This window comes from Lepisosteus platostomus, chromosome 1 (genome assembly GCF_059453375.1).
Source record: "Lepisosteus platostomus isolate fLepPlt1 chromosome 1, fLepPlt1.hap1, whole genome shotgun sequence".
Lineage (NCBI taxonomy): Eukaryota > Metazoa > Chordata > Actinopteri > Semionotiformes > Lepisosteidae > Lepisosteus > Lepisosteus platostomus.
The window spans coordinates 55563353-55582923 of NC_142611.1; the positions used below are offsets into that span (position 1 = coordinate 55563353).

Consider the following 19571-nt stretch of genomic DNA (forward strand, 5'->3'; position numbering starts at 1 on the left):
ATACTAGCGAGGGTAATAGGGCACCAAGAGATGGGAGTAATAAAATGGGATACAGTGGTATTTATCCATTAATATAAATTATTAACAAATAATATCTATATTTAATGTAACAAGGCTGTAATTACTGATTAAGATTATTTCCTTTCTTAGGTTCATCCACCTATTAGTTTTTTAACTGCTTTAATCCAGCATAGGACTGTGAAGGACCAAAGCCTATGCCAGCAAGGAACAGGTCTAGGGCAGGATACACCCTGGACAGAACACCAATCATAGGGCACACGCAGACACAAATACACCAGGGCAGATTTTCCCGGAATCCATTGACCTACCAGTATACTTTTCAACTGTGGAAGAAAACTGAAGCACCCAGAGGAAACCCACACAAACTCCCAAGAAGATAGCAACCCAGGAATCGGGCCCAGGGTTTCAGCGACGCGAGACCACTGCGCCACCGAGCCACCCCCTTTTAAGGTTAATATATATTTTTTAAATAAGTATTTTATACATTTTTTTAAATTGAGTTGAAACTAGCTTAAAAGCTTTCTGTATGAAAGCTGCTTTTTAACAGTACAATATGATGCTTTTTAACGGGAGTCTACAAAAGAGCGACGAAACGGCAATACGCCACCCGCCGTACAGTGGAACAAAAATGGCAGTTACGTCATCACGTGAAGGTGCGCATGCCTGTGTTGCAGTTTTGTTTCCGGGGCTTCAGCTGGTGCTGGTTGGCAGGCGGTTTGTGCTCACAGACGCACAGTGCTGGAGCCTGGGCTGTTGGCATTTGGCTTACCTTTCCTGCAAAATTTCCGTTTATTCTCTCGCCTCTTTTGGGATGTTTTAACATTTCCTTTCCCGGGTTTGGATATATAACTTTTGCTACCGACGCTGTCACTTAGATACGGTAATTGCTAGATCCTGCCATTTAACTGCTCACAAGTATCACAAGTATTAATCGTGTTGTCATTGTTATTTTAACCTTTATGTAAAGCCTGCTATGATTCGTGGTTTACCAACAGCTTTTCTTTCAGCTTTTTAGAATTGTTCTATAGATTTTAATGTTTTCCAAAATCTGGCATTCGATTGCTTCTTTCTGAAACACTTTAAACGTATTTTTCTACTCCTGTAGGCTAGTTGGCATCATCATTAAACTAAACTTTAGCTTGCATTGTGGCTGTACTTAATTATTGGCTGAGGAAAATGTGTCGTTCTCCCTAGTTATTCTAACTGGAGGTTATTGTCTAGCATCAGTATCCATTAGTGTTGTATTAAGCAAGTCTGGATTTGTAGAACATGACGGTAATTCTTTCCTTGTTGTGTCAGTTAAGTATTGTATTGTAGATTAGTTTCATTGTATAGGACAACGTTGCTTACATCTGCCTCCTGTTTCAGTCTGTAGTTTTTTTTCCTGGTTTTTGGTATACCTGGAGTACATATGATAATTGAAACCTTATTGGTTTCTACGTGTTTAAAATTGATTGAATTTCCTGCGTTTAGCTCACTTTTTTATACCTAGGCAAATAAAGATTTTTTTTTATTTTCTTTTGAAATAAGTCAAGAGTGAAGTGGGTTCAACCGGTTTCCTTTTCTCTTTTTTTCCAGAAAATGTTCACATATATCTGGCAGTACCTGTACACGTCTTTCTTTAGGTTTTGGCTGAAGTGGTTTATAAGACAAGTAACAGGGAAATGTGAACTGCAGCGCATTTGTCAAGGATATAATCCCGGAGCGACCAGAACTATGAAGACAGGTAATAAGGAACGCCTTTAAAAAGCTGAAGTAGGTAAAAAACACTACACACGATGTCATGACATCTCTTACATTCATCTCTCAGATTTTTGTCACCTCTTCCATATTTTCTGTCTTTAAATTATTGTGTTTGCATGACACCAATGTTGAAAAGTGACCAAAAGAAACTGACATTGTTTATCCTGCAAGCTCAGTGAGTCTGTGATGTTATTTTGTCAAGCTAGAAATTATGAGAAGAGATTCACAGAGATTCAGAAAAGCTCCTTTAGTGGTTTCACAAAAGCTGATAAACTAAAGAACTTGTTGGTTGCATATATATCCACAGGTGCTCACTTTGTGACCACAAGTGGTACAGCATTATGACAACAGAATGAATTGTGCAACAAGAAAGTTGTGGATTCAAGATGTTTTTAGTCCAACTCCAAGAAAAATCCAGTTGCTGAAGAACTAGTGGTTTAAGAAAAAAATTAAAATATCCACTCCTTGAGATTAGGAATGGAGTTTTTCAATATAAAGTTATAGTGTATACTACAGTATATATTGTGTGTATGCTATATATTATAGTATAGCCGTTTATGGCTGTTTTTTTTAAATGTAACCTTCTCTTTTGCTTTGCGTTAGATGATAATTCTGGTTTGTTGTAGTTTATTTCCTTTAAAAGTTGTATAATTCTTCCCTTTTCTTGTGTTTGTCTTTACAGAATATTCCTTGAAATCCTCAAAAAGCCAGGTATGAAAAGCACTTTCATCGAAAGAGATCTCATGATTAGGAGCATAAGGAAAATAATTCCATAAAGAAACAAGAATGATTTAGTTGAATTAAACAAATATTTAGTGTGCACTGATTATTAATTATTCAAAAGTTGTAACAAAGTGAATAGATAAATGACCTATCCCTATAAGAATACATACAATGAAATTACTGAAGTAAAAAAAATTGTTTTACCTTATGCATAGGGAAGCATTGTTAATTTCACTAAAGTCAAGTTCTTTGCAGTGAAGTGTGAGGTGACATTTAGTGTTTTGCAAGTTATTCAAAACACAAAACAAAAGAGACTAACATCAAATGTTAGTGAGTCCAAAAAATACAAATAAAAACTATGATTTTAAAAGTATTAATTTTCCAAACTCCTTTGGAACACATGTGAGAGTAAATATTAATCTTATAATAATTTCTGCATTCTTTGTATCAGATTTTAAGAAATGCAGTGAATGTTGAAGAAGATGAGGTGGAGATATGTGTCACCAGAATAATGAAGGAAAAGAATATTCATGAACAGAAGGATCCAAAGTAAGTCTGAAAATTCCACCCGATGTGTCATCCTGTTAGTTGTATGTTTTATAGGCTAGGATTGGAAAACTAAATGGGACCATTTGGTTTCCGATAACCATCTAAAATGGTTATCATTAAGGTCATACAGGTTTCCGTCGCCAGCTGTTGGGCTTACGTTCTTGAAGAGTATTAACTGGCTGGTACAGTGTGCTCTTAGTATAAACATGGGATGTTAGGGTTTCACATGCTGTGGAACAGGTAACATGTCTTTCAGGTTTCTCCCTTAAAAATTACAAATACAATAACATGAATTATAATTAAACATGTGGATGTAGTAACATATAACTAAGAGTGAAATGGAATGTTATTTACATTGAATCCTAAGACTTAGAAATAACAAAAGAATTGAATATGCTTAGTGCACTGAAATCTGGTCATTCACACACTAAGTTGAAAACTCCACAGCTGAACGCCCAGCTGGGTAGAGAGGAACATTGTGAGAGTGAATCCACCCAACCGTAGTCTAATGGTGTCCACAGTGAGGGCTGGATTCAGCTCACTACGAGTATGGAGATGAAATATGAAGAAACTGTTTAGAACCGGGATTACCAATCCTTGCCTAAAGTGATCAAAAAGCAGAGGTCTGGAAACCATATGCATTATGATGAGTTAAGTGATTAAGTGATCCAGTTAGGTCTTTCAAACTCATATTTTCTCACAGATGCTTGGTATGAGGTTTGTGTTCATTTCTAAGCCTGCATTAAATAAGTATTTTGTGTGTGTATAGTACATTCATTTACTTTCTTAGCAGTGGACAGAATATTAAAATGTTTCAACTTGTGGCCAGTTATTCTCCTGATCCAAGGAATCAGTCACACTGGTTATCTTTAATATCCTCTTTGCTTATTTTCCCTCCAGACAGCATGCAGTTTTCCATCCTCATCTCATTGTGTGTGCAGTTATCATGAAAGGGAATTGTGAGGTGCTAACAGTGATTTCTGTAATCACACTAAATCCCACAGACCTTATGGTTCTTAGATGTCAGCAGGCAATATTTTCAGTGTGAATAATTTTCTGAAGTCTTGAAATTTCAGCTTTAAAGCCCGAAATGAAAATGTATAATTATTCTTATTTTGTCTTATTTTCTCTCAAGGTTTAAGATAAACCTTCAAGTGTGTTTACTTCAAATATCTGGCTACCAGAGACTCTGCGTAGCTGTGGAGGACCTCCGGAAACAGGCTTTTGATTCTGCAATGAATGAGCATGAAAACATGCTTTTGAAGGTATAGTCAAGTGTTGTCCCTGTGTAATTTCTACAACAGGCACACATATTAAACACATATTAAATATTCTTCAGTCAGGTAAAACTTAAAATTCTTACACAGTGTTAGTTTTTTATCCTGTTTGTGAACAATATTACCCAAAGTAAATTTATAAAGAAAAATACATAATAAGCGTATACATATTTGTCTTTATGGCATTGATTAAGATCATGATTAAGGTTACAAACAGGGGGCTGTATTTGGCCTCTGTAGCTTGTTTGGTTGCTAGTAGCTAATTGATCACATGATCTCATCCGTTTGTTTTTGTAGGAAGTCAGTGTATCTTGACAGCATGGCTGGTTACTGTAGATTGTTCCAGAGAAAATGGGAAATAAATACCGTCTTTTATAAGTTTTAAATGTACCTGTCCTTAGTTCTACTTTGACAAGTGTCATATTTCTGTATTAAATCAATACCATTTATGTAAAACAAAATAAGTCTGTATTACTGTATTATATTGTTACATTATGAAAAAGGTGAAATCGGGAATTGTCCGAGGCATGTGAAATCTTTATTCTCTGGCACAGCTTTGGTGAAAAGCAAATGTTTATTAGCACACCAAATAAATACACAATAAAACATAACAACACACAGTTACTATATTTACAGTATGTACAGAGTGTTTCCGGGGCCTAACATCCTAATCACCCAGAAAACCTCAGACTGCTACTAAGTATTAAACTCTTAAATAATGCCTACTGTAAAACTCTTTAATAAGGACAAAATAGAGATAAGCCGCCTTCTAAATCCTGCATTTAAATCTCTCTCTGCAAACCTGGATGTCACAAAATAAATGGGAGCCTATCTCCCTATTCTGAAAATGCTCCCCTAAGCAGGAAAGTCCGTCTCTAACCGAGGTATCTTTTACTCGGGAAACCCAAGTTCCCTAAAAACACAGAATAGCTGGCTCTCCCTAGCAAGGCTCTGATACTTAGCTCCAATCAGGCTTTGTCTGGGTGGTCTTGAAATAGAGGCTCTCGCCTGGCCTGGTGAAAGCTTCAAAATCCAACTGCTCCTGACTCCTCTATTGTCCTTTTCTGTCTAAATGTGATCTTATATGGTGTGTTTCTGGACTGCTCATTGACAATCATTTACCCACAACTTAATTAACTAGATAAATGGTAAACATTCCAATTGTTTTTGATGGGGGGTGGGGGGGTGGGACCCCTTACATCTCTGCAAATATCCCCTCTGCCTTGAAGGTGGCAATGTTGACACTGCCAGGTGTTACTGACTTTATCTAAACTCTTAAAGACGCTTCCTAGTTCCCTAAAGCTGTAATTTGTCACTTGTTGCTTTATGTAGAATAGCTTTAAGTAAAACCTGAAACTAATTATTTTATTCGTGTCTGTGCATTCTCTTTGCAGTTGTGGAGTTTGCTGATGCCCACAGTGAGGCTCGAGTCCAGAGTGACCAAGCAGTGGGGAGATATTGGTTTCCAAGGAGATGACCCTAAAACGGACTTTAGAGGAATGGGCATGCTGGGCTTGACCAACCTTATGTGAGTTCATGGGCTTTATTACAAACTCCTTGTATATAATGTTCAGAAAAAGAATTGCTGGACTCTTGTTATTCCCATTACTGTAATGATGTTTTAAAGTAAATGTAGCTATAGATGTAGTTTAATAATAGAAATTATAAAAAGTAAATTTCAGCATTAAAGGCTCTATCTTTTATATCTTATTTATAAAACCAAAAACATTTTGTTTATTAATATCTGGTTCTTTTGAGCATTAACAGTAATCTCTGGACATCTTTGATATACTTAGGAACATTAGAAGGGTTGTAAATGAGGCCCGTGCAGTTGGCCCATGTAGACTGGGTAGTTGTTAGTAGCTAATTTCCCATGATCTTACCCAGTTTTTTGTGAAGACATTGATTTCAACAGCATAACTGAAGAGGGAGTTCCAGACTCCCACAGCTCTTTATACAGTATATAAAGCGCCACCTGTTTAGTTTTCAATGCACTTTCATATAGTTTCTAATTGTGTCCTCTGGTCTTGGTTTATGGTTGATTCAGAGGATGTCCAGTTGGTTGACTTTGTCAGTTATTTGAGTATTTGAGGGTTTTGAATACTTGAATGAGATTCCCTCACAGTCTTCACTCTTCAAGTCTTAACGAGGTATAATTCTTTCAGCCTATCTTTGTAAGATGTTCTTTAAGAAATTCCAGGATTTTACCTGGACTGTTTTAAGAGGAACAATATATTTATTTGGTCACCAAATCTGTACACTTCTTACATCTCCCCAGTATGACAGTTTACTCTTGATATACATTTTATTTTTTCTATCCATTCACCAGAGCTTAATCCGTAGGCACGTATTGCTTTGTATTTTGTACTGTATTCACTTAATCTTTTACAGTTACCATTAATCTTTTACAACACAGTTAAAGTGAAAATCCAAAGGTACTTTTATCATATACTCTGTGTATCTGTTACTGTTGTTGCATTTTCAAAATAGTTATGCTTATCATCCCCTATGCCTCATTTCGACTATCAATACATATGGCATATATTAAAAGAATGTAAATCAGTCTTTGCTTTAGGTTATGCTGTGTCCAATGGTATTTCATTGACGGAATCTTTTATTTTGAACAACTAAAAAAATGTAGTTCTTTTCCTGCTACATCCATTTTTTATATTTCTTAAATGAAATAGAGTCTGTGAAAAATTAATTGAATTATAGTGTGTGAAGAGAACATAATTTTTTGTGCAGGTTAATCTAATGCTGTGGTGTTGAACACATTTATTCAACTTATAAGAAATTGCCCTTTACTTCTTTGGACAATATGTGGACTTCCAAAAAGAAGCAAACCTTACAGAGAAACAACAGAAGCTAATAAGCTAATTTCTATTTTTCTGTGGTCTAGTTACAAAACTGTTAATTAAAAAACAGCATATCTCTAATCTGTATTCAACACAGTTAGCGCTGTCGGCAGTAATGAAAGGATTTGCATGCTCTAATTCTGTCATTCAACCAAAGGAAAAAAACTGCTGCTTTGTCTCAGATACTGGGAAAACAGTTATTCTTCTGTGTAACTGACAGGCAATGTTATTTTTCCATTTGCATTTATTTCTCAGTTTAAAACACAATTTAGAGAAATGTGACTACACAGTTTTTATACTTTGGCATACTGTATATGTTGCCTTTTATACTGAATAGTAAGCACAAGTTAAAGCCACTGGCTTACGGCTTCCAGCTTTCAAAATGCAATGAACAACCCTTGACTGAAGAGCAGTAGCACATGGGATTATTGGTAATCTAAGATCTAATATTGGTAATCTAACATCAATCTGAAAATGTCAGTCTCTGGTGATATTTTCTGATTGTCTGTGCTTGATCTGTTGCCTTTGAGCTGTTAGCAATGATACTGGCCATTTATTAAAAGGGGAAATGATAATGTTACAGAGTATTTCAAAGGTTCACCATCTGGCTTGTACAGTTCCTTCCAAACACTCTTTGGCTGTTCCTGGCTGAGCTATCAAACCAGTGTAGACTCTGCAGCCTAAAGCCAGGCAGGCAGAGCTGCAGGGCTGGTGGGGAGGAAGGTGGAAGGGTGCTGGGGAATGAATAATGGAAAAAAAGGCTCCTACTCCCTGTGTTTGTATGCAGATGGTTAGATACTGTACCATCTGCTACCACTTTCCGAACCTACATTTTCAACCTTTTTACATTTATTCTAAGGAGAAGCAACAACAGACTACCAACCAGCATTGCTGCACTGAAATAATATTTATAGAAGTGGAAAATGTAAATGGAAGTTCCTTCATTTTATCTTCAGAATGTATCATTCTGGAAATAGACTAAATGTAGAAAGAGCAGTTTTTGACATAGGATCCATCTCAGCTCTTGAAGATATACTTTGTGGTTCTTTGAGGCAAAAAAATCAGAGTCACCTCTATTTTTGAGGGTAGCTGTGTTTGAAAATTGGTCTAAAACTTGGGAAGGCATTCATTTTTTTCTATTTATCCATTCAGAAAGATGCTTATATCAGCTTTGTGTCATGGCAGCTCAGAATCTATATATAACAACGCCAAATTGGAACCCAGTCGAATCCAAGAGGCAAAAGTTGTGAGGAAGCAGAGCTTACTATGCACCTTCCTCCTACCCTGTTTCTTTCACATATTCAGTTTTGGAATGTACAGTATAAACCACTTTGGGCCATGCAAATATTGAACACTATGTGTTACACAGATTAACATCTTCTGTCCAGTATTAGACCGATTAGACAATGAAAATAACTGGTCAGATTATCATAATAGCTCATCAAATGGTAACATGGTTAATGTGTATTTGGTATGGTCTTTTCGTCAATATTTAAAGTTTTACTTTTTGATTTCAGTTTCTTTAGCGAGAATCACACTGAAGTGGCTCGACAGGTACTGTCACACTCAAACCATCCTAAACTTGGGTAAGCAGCCTAGTAATTGTTTTAAAGATCTGGTATTGTAATCTGACCTATTAAACTTCTTCAAGGTCAATGTTACTTATTAAAGGACACATCATGTTGTTGGTCAGCCATGGGGTTTGTCCTGTACTTCTTGATTACAAAATATATTGGGCACTAAAGTTACAAAAGCAAAGTAAAATTACTCTTCTTCACCGTTTTTAATAATATTTGGTTCTTTCAATAGTTATTTGTCTGGTTTAATGCTGTATCTATCTTATACTGTATCTGAATGTTTCAACTTCTTATTTGTTCTGCCCATTCGGTGGGAGGAGAGTATCATTAAACAGCAAATTATCAATTTTCCCGATTGTGATTTAGGCTTTGTGCATATATTTAGTATTGCAGATAAGGGTATCATCTGGGGCGAATTATGAAATTGAATACCTTTACAGTTTCTTAAGCAATGGGAGTACCTGGACATCATATCAACAGAGCTTGAGAAACTGACCTAGTACGTTATCATCTGATGTTCCTTATGATTTCAACAGCTGCAGTGAAACTTTATCTAATGCCTTGTGCACTTTTTTTATTAGGTATACATTTATGAATATTTGAATTTTCTTCTCAGTTGTATAAAATACTTGTATGTATATTTATCTTGCTTTTTATCAGTCCTCAAATTCTAAGGGCAACTGTGGATATGTAAATGTTTTGTTTCTGTAATACACTGTACATTAAATCATCTTGTTTTTGTACTGTTTTCTGTATAAAATTGAATTAGACTGGTGAAGGACCTTAGTCATCTTACAGAATATTTTTAATAGCATACTCAATGATGAGTATTGTTATTTTATGAAATTATTATTAATGAATGAAGGGTATACAAATTCGATCATATCAGTTTTATAATGAGAACCACAACATGTTAGAAATCGGTGTAGTCTTTTTAGTGACTGGGCTTGTTTGCTAGGTCCTGTTAAAGCAAGCATTGCTAAAAAAGTTTTTTTGGTGCCACTCTCAGGCCATAATAGACATAGGATGGAGAATGAAGATTTTTGTTGAGCAATCAATTAAGAGGTCTCAACTGAGCCTTTCTTGTTTTTTTCTTTGGGTGTTTTAGCTATTCCTATGCTATAGTTGGAATAAATCTCACAGAGATGGCTTATAGTCTGCTGAATAGTGGAGCTCTGAAGCCTCATTTCTACAACGTGGTGCCTGGAAACCCACAACTAGAACACTTCCATCGGGTTTACTGTGAGTATTTCTGTACCGTGTAAAAGTACAGTACATGAATCCAGGCATTAGACCATTTTCTCTTTCTGGAAACAAGAAGGAACTTGTTAATGTTTCAGATCTGCAGTAAGCATACATATATTAAATACTAAACTAATTAGTGTGTAAGATCTGATATGCTAATTATTAAAGCATGTTCATAGCCTTGTAGGTTTAATAAATCAAATGCAGCTGAATTAATAAAGAACACATAAAGTGTACATTAATTAGTAACATACATTTTTAGGTGTTACTTTTTTATGTAAAAAATAAATAGTTATAAAATTTACTTCTTAGGAGAATAAAGTAAATAGGTCTGTTTGTCTGTTTGACCATTTGTCACTTTTAAGTGACACTTTTGAGGTAAGAATGCTTTCTTGCGCGATTAGGATTCAGATACGCTCCATTTATTTGGCTGTGGAAAAGATCATTTGTAAAAACATAGAAACTTAATCCAAGGTGACAGTTACAATACAATGGGATCAAACATTTTCAGTCCAGGCTTTGCTGTATGCCAAGTATACTGTATGCCAAGTGCTGGAAAGAATGAACAAAAGGTCGACAGTAGAGGGAGTCACCTCTGGCCATTCAAAAGCAGGTCCTATGACAGGCTGGGCCTCTGCAAGACTGGGCGGGTCAATGAGAGCTGCTGCCAGAGTTGCCTCATAGAGAGGGGACTGGCCTGATACCAGATAGCAGATCAGGTCAGGCAGATATTCCTGAAGGGAATACTAAATACAAAACAAAGTGGAGAAAAAAATTAGATTTCTTTGTTTTAAATGACGCAATAAAATGTCTACCATACATCAAAGACTATACAGAAATATTATTCACGTAACTTGCGAATTTAAATTGTTTCACACTGACTTTTAAATAAATTGTAATGGTTTGCATTTCATTAGTATTGTCATAGAAGAATAACTTTGAACTTTTACGCATGCAAGCAATTGTCCACTGCTGTATTAGTCTAGTCCTCTTAATGTTAAAACACTGTAATGTTGAGGAGGATGGAACGTTCGACTTTTAAACTCATTACAAGTAGAAAAAAATGGGTCCCATGAAGTATTGTCATTTCTTTCAAAATATTCAAGGAGTCAATTCAATTTGCAACTTTTGCAGTTAATAATACAGCATATGTGATTAAAGTATGAGATTCAGACCTACAGTTTTTATGTGCTATCTTATTCTACACTTTGCCTCTTTTCTAAGAATAATTTCTAAGGCCAGACTGGCTTTTATTTCTGCCTGTGCACTGTTGTTTTTCTGAATGTTATAAGAATGGGGAGGGACTGTTATATGTGTATATATTCTCTTTTGCAGGTTACCTTGTCTATGAATTTGATAAATTTTGGTTGAAGGAAGAGCCTGAAAGCATCATGGAGTTTAATCATTACAGAGAAAAGTTTCACGAAGAGGTGAAAAGACTTTTGCTGGAACCTGATGTGGCCCTTTGTTTAACCTTGGAAACTAAACAATAATAGAAACTGGTCATTTAAAACCTGATTTATAGATAACCTTTGAATATTAATTGTAAAAGCTTTGCTACCCTTTCCTTTTAATTTAAACCCCCTAAAACCTTTTTTATAACAGTATTTATATGTGCTTTAGACAAAATGTGTAGATTCAATAGACAATCATTCCAGTGTTTACACTATTTCTTGTCAAAAGTGAAGTATGAAGTTAGTGGTTATTTTAGTATTGAGCAATTTTATGAGCTTGCAGTGTTTGAAAAATAATTGGTTTTTGAACAATGAACAAGTTGCACATGTGTTAATTGAAGATAGTAATGGTTAAGTTATTAAAAATCGCTGAAGACAATTTAAAACATTTTTATGCTGGATTTCATTGTTGAAATTGTAGCACATTTTTGAGACTGTTCTATATTGCCTAGTCATAATCTTTCTCAGGAAAACTATTTATATCCAGAGTACGTTCATGTTTTATATTCTGTCAGTACTTAGAATTTGTTGGTTGCCACTCCTGCAGTGTTTCATATTATTGGCCATTATCTTCAGTGTTTTCTTGCCCAGCTTTACATTTAACAGGACTAAATCTGCATGAAGTTTTACAATGTTTTAATGCCACAATAAGAATATCAATATACTTTACATATGATGTATCATATGTCCCGTACCTCTGTAATAAATTCTTCACATCATTTACTGACATGCATTAAACAGACCTGATGTACTGTATTTGTCTAGACAACATACGATATACTCACAGATTCGTTCTTTTGTGAGAAAAATCCTAAAATGATCAGGGATTGTGACTTCATTGTTTGTCTAACTGATTATGGGGAACTTGTCGTGTCCCCACCATGGCTGACTTTTGCTTGTCTTCAGCCATGTGCTACAGTATAAAAATGTGCTTTACATTCAGCTCTTTTGACACTTCAGACATCAAAAGAGATTTCCGTTCTGTTCCATATTTCTGAATGGGGCTTGGAGGCTCTGTATGCTTACCATTCCATCACTTTCACCTCTGGATGATATCTGTCCTGCTGTCCCTTCTTTTCAGAACTGTAATTTTGTACTTTTTAATCACAATTTTGTTGAGCTCATCTTCTTCTGATGTTTTTGGTTGTGAAATAAATTTTCACACACTGAGCGTGCTGCAAGCCTCCTTTTTTGAGAAATCAACCTTGCTGACAAATGTAATCTATCCTATCCTCAAACAATTTAGCTTAACAAATATAAAGTACAGTATATTCACAAACTGTCGATGTTCAAGTGGAGAGTTTTCAGTGTGCCGTTACTGCAAAGGATTTCCACACTGAGAAATAGGAAAAACCCATTGTTTTTGCTATAAGGCCTTGTTCAGATACTTTACGTGCCATTGATACTTAATTGTTTTGAGTTTTGCTCTCATTTATTTTTGCTGATATAGTTAAATAGAAATGTGAAATAATTACATTAGGTGACAGCTCTGCATTTATCCAACCTTTGACTATTTTAGTCCATTTGGCCTTCATTACATACAGTATATTAAGGAACTTTCTCTATGTCTTGCACAATGAATATCGTTACGTATATTTCAACCATACTAAGTCTAGATCCCTTTCTACCTGGTTATAACTTTGGCATGAGTTAAGCATGTCTGTATTAAATGAATGTCTGTATTCAATGTAATGCAGCTTTTTTGTGTCTTTGAAACTTCTGTTGTGTTGAGAGAAACATTTCAGCCTCTTTCACCTACAAGCCATGAGTAGATTTCAACCAAGCAACCATCTCAGGCAAGCAAGAAGATGCAAATATAGCCACAGACTTTTATTCTCTCTTCTTGCAAAACACCGTGTGCAATAAATGCCAAGTCATTGTGCTATGCTATACCATTCCCTTAAACTGTCATGCACCTTCTGTATGCTAGAGGGCACTCCATTGTTAGAAATGATGTGTCAGTATTGCTAGTGAAATCCAATGTTTTACAAACGGGTGACATACACAGATATAAATTTACGCTTTGGTTATTCTTTAATAAAGTAAAATGATATATTCTGTGGTCAAAATGACAGGTTTTGTGCTGTTTTGGAGTTCGACTTAACAACTGTAACCACAAAAGTAAAATCCAGAAGTGGTTTGAATATAACATGTATAATATAAAGAAAATGTATATTAAAAAGTTATACTTTATTATAGTTTAATACAATATAAATATGGATTTTTTCCAGAAGGTCCAACAATGGTAAATATTTAATTGACACATTTTTACGTGCCATTATAAATGCTTTCATTTGTTGTGCTGTAGGCTGGATAACTCAGTGCCTAACTTTAATCTCCTGGGGTGCATTGAGCCAGCCTGCAGAAGTCAGGAATCACTGCTCAGCTCTTAACGGCTGAAAGTTAGGAAATCAGTGTCTTATTCCATTAACCCCATTTAAGAAAATTCTGGTGCAAGTAAGATAATTTTGAAAAAGAAAGTGAAACAAAATTGGCATAAATGAGATGTTCTAGACTGATACAGTATGATTCACAGTCACACAGTATATTCTCAAAACACAGAATTGTACTTCAGCTCTGTTAAACATATTTTACACAAGAAAACATGTTGGGAAGCTCTATACAATAATATAAATAGAGGAGAAAACTATTTCTGACTTCCCCGGATTATTATTTTTTTTATCTAGGAGCTTATGGTTCATTTCAGCCACTTGTGGCTAATTACGTTCGGTTAATGCATACATTAAGATGCACTCCCGTCATTCCCTTTTTACAAAGGACTAATTACCATCGGTAATTAAATAACCAACTTCGAGCCCTGAAAGAGGGAAATTAACACAAAGGTGTAGTAATGTACTCTATCTTGGTGGTAATGAAGTACTGGGTTCTCTTTTGAATCCTGAATTCTCTTCTTTTCAAGGCACAAAATTGTATAGGATTATTGGTCCATTAGATATATATTTTTTACTAATGTAATCCTAATGGGGGATAGTGTCTTCAAAAGTGACCAGGCAGACTATGCAGCAATTTCCATAGACTGTTTGGACATCATCATTGCCCTTTTCAGTTGCTCATAGGAAACAAACATCACAACATTCCAGGAACCCAGCCTTAGGAACGAGGGGACAAATCTGAAAGAGATAATGCAATCAAATAAAAACTGTGTTTCTTCCTAGGACAACACTTTGTCTCATATAGCAAACTCAAATTATATTATCTGCAGTTTGGTTGGATCAGTGTCTCCCAAACGGAGGCTCTGGTGTCAACTGTTGTGGATGTGTCCAGGATTGCCCTGAGAAAGTAACTAAGGTACAGTTATGTACCAGTTACTCTGTAGGAGGAAAGTTCTGTAGCTTATGGTATGAGAGGTATGAATTGTATATTAACCTGCATATGTAATCCATTTGTCTGTCAGATGACTTGGTTTGTGTGGTTGTTTATGCTTGGTGTGCTTTTGCTTTCAGTTGAAGCCAGGGTCTAAAAACCTCTGATCATCTGTCTTAGTTCTTATTAATCAAAGCCAAAACTAGAAAAGAGATCTGTGATGTGATGTACTTTGGTCTGTGTACAGTAATTATATGAGTCATCAGCTTCCCTAACAATTGTATTTATTACCATGCAGTCAAACAATGGAATAATCTCCATTTTGAGCAATGTGTTTAATTTTGCTTATAATTAAAAACAGTAAATGAAGATGGAGATGGCTGTATTTATGCTGGTACTCACCCTTTATAAAATGCTGTTGGCCCCTCCTTAGTGAGCATGGTCCAAGCACAGTTCAAAGCACTCTTGTACTGTCCTGGGGGGGAGTTCATGTACCGGGTCTTCACAACATCAACTGGGGACGCAATGACTGTGGTGCAGAACCCAGCTCCAAAAGCCGATACAAAGTGACAGGGCAGATTATCTGTAAAGGAGAAAGAAAATGTTAACTTGGAGTAGATTTCCGTCTGCTTCAAATCTAATGAAGAAAATAAGAACAAACATGCAAATAAATGGCGCAGACCGCAATATAAAGATTATAAAGATGAGCATAGCAGGCCTCTTTGATCTAAAAGGTAAGAACAGGTACAGTTTCTGAGTTTTCATTACATCCCAAAGTTTTCATTACAGCTGCTTCAGGAACACTTGGGTGCCTTTGGAAATGTAAATTAAGGTCTCAGTAAGTGCATTTTTGTGGAAAACAAAATGTTAACAATTCGTAAGATGTATAGAAATATTCTCAGTCCACAAACAATAGAAAGAAGTATTTAGATATACAAGAGACAGAACAGAATAATATCCATTCATTTTGGAAACCCACACAAACACAAGGAGAATACTTCATGATGAAAACACCCTCGAAATTGAACCCAGGGTCCCAGTGCTTCAAGGCAGCCATGATGACCACTGCTACACCATTCCACCAACAGCATAATAATCTACAATATTTTAACATTTTAAGGAATTGTTTAGAACATTAAGCATGCTGAAAAATCTAATGCAGAATTTGTGCACTCACCTGACATCAATTGATGGTTCAGAATGGCCTCCTTAATGATGTCATAAGTTACTAGTTCTGTGCAGTTGACTAAAGCATTCCTGGTGATATTTGGTAATGTGCCTTCAAATAAAAAAACAATCTGATAAGTACGTTTCTATAGATAGATAAAAATGACCACATTGTTTCGAAGCACTTAAGCAACATTTTCAGTTATCCTGAAAAACAGTTTGCTCAGAGATGTCTGCTAACTTGAGTTGCTTTCTTTTTTAATAAAAGTCCCTGAAGATGATACGTTTAGACCACATCTCCACTTTGTAATGTATTACTTACAGTATTATATTGATATCGTTAATAGAGCAACATGCGACCTCTGCAGGGCTTCTTTGAATTTATTAGAATCTATTGATTGAGACAACAAAAAAATTCAAAAGTAAAAAATCAGAAGAGTCTCCTGACCTTTCCATAGTCCTCTCAGCCCTTCCTGACGGAAGATTTGTCGGTACGCCTGCAGGGTGCCACTGTATCTCCTCTCCACACCTTTGAGGTTCATCTGGGCTTGAAACCTGACCTTCACCACATCTGTGGGCTGTGCTATCGACACCGCCATGGCCCCTGTGGTGCAGCCTGCCAGGATCCGGACACCAATGCCAGGATCTGGGGGGAAAGATGCAAACCTGGGTCATTACAGCACTTTCCACTTAAAAGGCGACAGCAAGAGGTGAATCTAATGCTTACAATACATCCACATTAGAAGAAAATTGACATACAGTACAGAGCTGGGTTCTTTTGAGAACAGTATGGTATGTGCTTTACCTTCAAATCATAATTGACAGTTTTCTACAGTATATGTATCTAACCCCTCACCTATTTTATAAACTACAGATTCATTGCAGTCAATCAAATTGAATAGAATATTTTGCGTTAATGCTGTAAATCTAAAACTACCATTTTTTTTTATGGTAGTTCATGCCATCAATTTTGGGAAGGACATCATGTATTACAAATGTTAATTGAAAGATTTCGGGGGTACCTTTGAATCATCTAAAGAATGGTTTTCTTAAAGGATGACTTAAATCCTGACCCTGATAATCCAAGTGAATGAGATACAGAACAAAGTATTACAGCACTTACTGTCTTTTCCAGCTGTGTAGAACTGTTTGACCGTGTCATAGAGACCAATCCGGATTGAAGCAAAGCTCATCTGCCTCTGAAGACCTGCGACAAGTCCGTTGTAGAGACTCTTTGGGCCTTCTGTTTTCACCATGGTGGCTATGGTTCCAAACACGCCTCTGTATCTGATATTTTTCACTGCGTCGGCAGCCGCTTTCTCTCCTTGGATCTGAGACACAGTAATGATTATAATACAGCCAACCACTATGAATTCATATTGAGATGTTTCCTGTGAAAACTATAGCCACTGATAGTATTGATTAACGTGTGTACCAGAAGTGGCCCAAGTAAAGTTAGCACATTGTACTACGAGTGTCCAATTACATATTCTAAACAGCACTCATGTTATCTGAATTTAATCATTCCAGGGAAAAACCTGGTGAACAATAGTGAAAATCTGTTTAAGATTTTAAACATGCTGTACTACTTTTATTTTTTGTTACAAGACTGCACACTTACAATACATCCATGGCTGACTGCTGTTCATTACTGAAAACACGTTCATTGACGATGTACAGTATGAGTACCTGTAATCTAACTTTGGCCGTGTCCAAGGGGAAAGTGAAAAGGTCTGCTATACAGGCTGCTGTTCCGGCACTCAGGAACTTCACACCTTGCGTTGGAGGGATATCTGAGGGCTTCAATCCAACCATCTTTGGAGCTACAAAGAGAAACGAAAGGTACTGAATAGAAATGACCAATGCCCTTAATTCCTTGTGTGTGAGGGGTGAGATCTTTGGAAGTCTGTCTAATCATTTTCAGATAAAGTTTCTTTAAAATAGATTTTTGTGGTGGGGTGATACCAGTACAACAACAGGTCTATTGCACCTCTAATCCCATCCCAGATTTCAGCTCACATTTATTTATAAAAGTGGAATATGGCCTCTGGGAGAGGGCAGAGGTGTGTGTCATTGGGAGATCCAATGTGTCATTTTTATCTACATACCTGTACATCCCCCCTATAACTACTGTACATAAAGCAAAGAGTCTGCTGAAGTGACACCAACCTCAAAATCAATGATAGTCAATAAATCTCCCTGCCACCTCCCGTTAGCTTGTAGGAGTGAAATACAAAAATGTCACGGTTCTTCTCATCATATCTCTATAAAATTTCAGATACTGATACAGTATGTACTCTTACATCTATAGCAAGGTATAGTCTGTACAATATTTATATCTTTTGAATTATGTAGAAAAAAAAATGAGCAATTCTAGAAAGCTATTTGTTATTGGGGAAACGGTTTCAGTAGCAAAATCCTGCTCCGTTAGAATATTTTACGTATTTTACATTCTTTCTATCAAGAACGCATTCACTGTCTCATTAACATACTGTACGTAAAAATGACTCATGCCTTTTTTTATTTAAAACCTCTGTAACACCTTTTACTAATATGGTGCATGAGTGCAAGAAACACCGTCCTCCACGTCGAAACCACAATTAATCGGAGCAGAGAACCACTGGAGAGGTTTTTAGTAAGGAATCATGATTTTAAAAATCTTCAAAAGAACTGACAAAATACACGTGTCAAAAATTGCTAACAGTTGCTGAGTAGGAATTAAATAGTACACTATTGCCTAAGTTGACCTATAATTAAATAGAGCACTTAATGAATGTTAACCATACGGATAGCAAGACTCTTATCAATAGCTTTAAATATCTTATTCAGTGAATCTTATTCAATGACTTACCCTATTATGTCCAGTGGGTTGCTGATTAAGGATTCAGGGAGCTCTTCCAATTTGTAAGAGGTCTGTAATGTCCTACGGAAATCGCCCCTTAGAGCCTGATATAAAGTGAAAGACAGATTAATTTCTTCTTTTTATACCTCTTGCCGTCTTCCAGGACATCCCCGGAGCGAGAGGCGGAGTTTACTATAAATTCAGAAGTGCCGGTCCGGTGCTCTAAACAAAGTCCACTGTGCAATTGTGTAGCTTAACTCTTAACTGAAAGAGCTACAGAACTAGAACGAAACGTTTAGTCAGCAACAATGTACATGTACATTTAACTGGTTTACAGTAGTATGTCACATAATTTTGTTTGTTTCTGTAATACCTGTATCAGTTTGTAACATTTAACTTTTGTCTTTCAGGTGGCAGAGAGATGATAACTTAGGTGAAAACAGCTCTTTTCCCTGGGAGAGTAAAATATTTGCATACGTAATATTTAATGCATCGTCTAGTATTGTGCCTATTTACATCGTACGAATGTATAACGTTTTATACAGCGTGTAGGCTTCGATAAATAGTATTCACTAGTACTGTATGTGACGCCTTTCCCATCGTTTTCCTTAAGTGATCAGGGGTGTCTAACCAATTCTTCACAGTGACAGACTGGAATCAAGGGTCTTAATTTATTATTAAGAAAGCTCCGGTGTATGTTTGTAGATAAGAAAAAAGTACTAACGAAATGAACTGGTTTTATTATGATTTTTCAAAATACACTCGTTAGATTCACCATCTTTTTGAAGACTGAA

The 19571-nt window shown here is 36.1% G+C and overlaps 2 protein-coding genes across 3 annotated transcripts; one reads left to right on the forward strand and one right to left on the reverse strand.

Moving 5' to 3' along the window:
* The first annotated feature begins 703 nt into the window (after positions 1-703).
* elmod2 (ELMO/CED-12 domain containing 2) lies at positions 704-12614 on the forward strand. Of its 2 annotated transcripts, none has more exons than XM_088632959.1 (9): positions 704-901; positions 1600-1747; positions 2447-2475; positions 2939-3036; positions 4172-4301; positions 5708-5841; positions 8686-8754; positions 9854-9987; positions 11326-12614. In XM_088632959.1, exons 2-9 carry the CDS (start codon positions 1603-1605, stop codon positions 11481-11483), a joined length of 897 nt encoding a protein of 298 aa, XP_088489085.1. In that variant the 5' UTR covers positions 704-901; positions 1600-1602; the 3' UTR covers positions 11484-12614. The 2 variants fall into 2 exon arrangements, with proteins under 2 accessions (XP_088489085.1, XP_088489077.1); XM_088632951.1 differs by lacking the exon at positions 704-901 and adding an exon at positions 999-1296.
* An 841-nt stretch (positions 12615-13455) lies between these two features.
* On the reverse strand, positions 13456-18940 carry ucp1 (uncoupling protein 1). Its single transcript, XM_088632941.1, has 7 exons — positions 18787-18940; positions 17625-17758; positions 17059-17266; positions 16384-16581; positions 15946-16047; positions 15171-15351; positions 13456-14575 (listed from the first exon to the last, which is right to left on the reverse strand). Exons 2-7 carry the CDS (start codon positions 17748-17750, stop codon positions 14461-14463), a joined length of 930 nt encoding a protein of 309 aa, XP_088489067.1. The 5' UTR covers positions 17751-17758; positions 18787-18940; the 3' UTR covers positions 13456-14460.
* Positions 18941-19571: the final 631 nt, after the last annotated feature.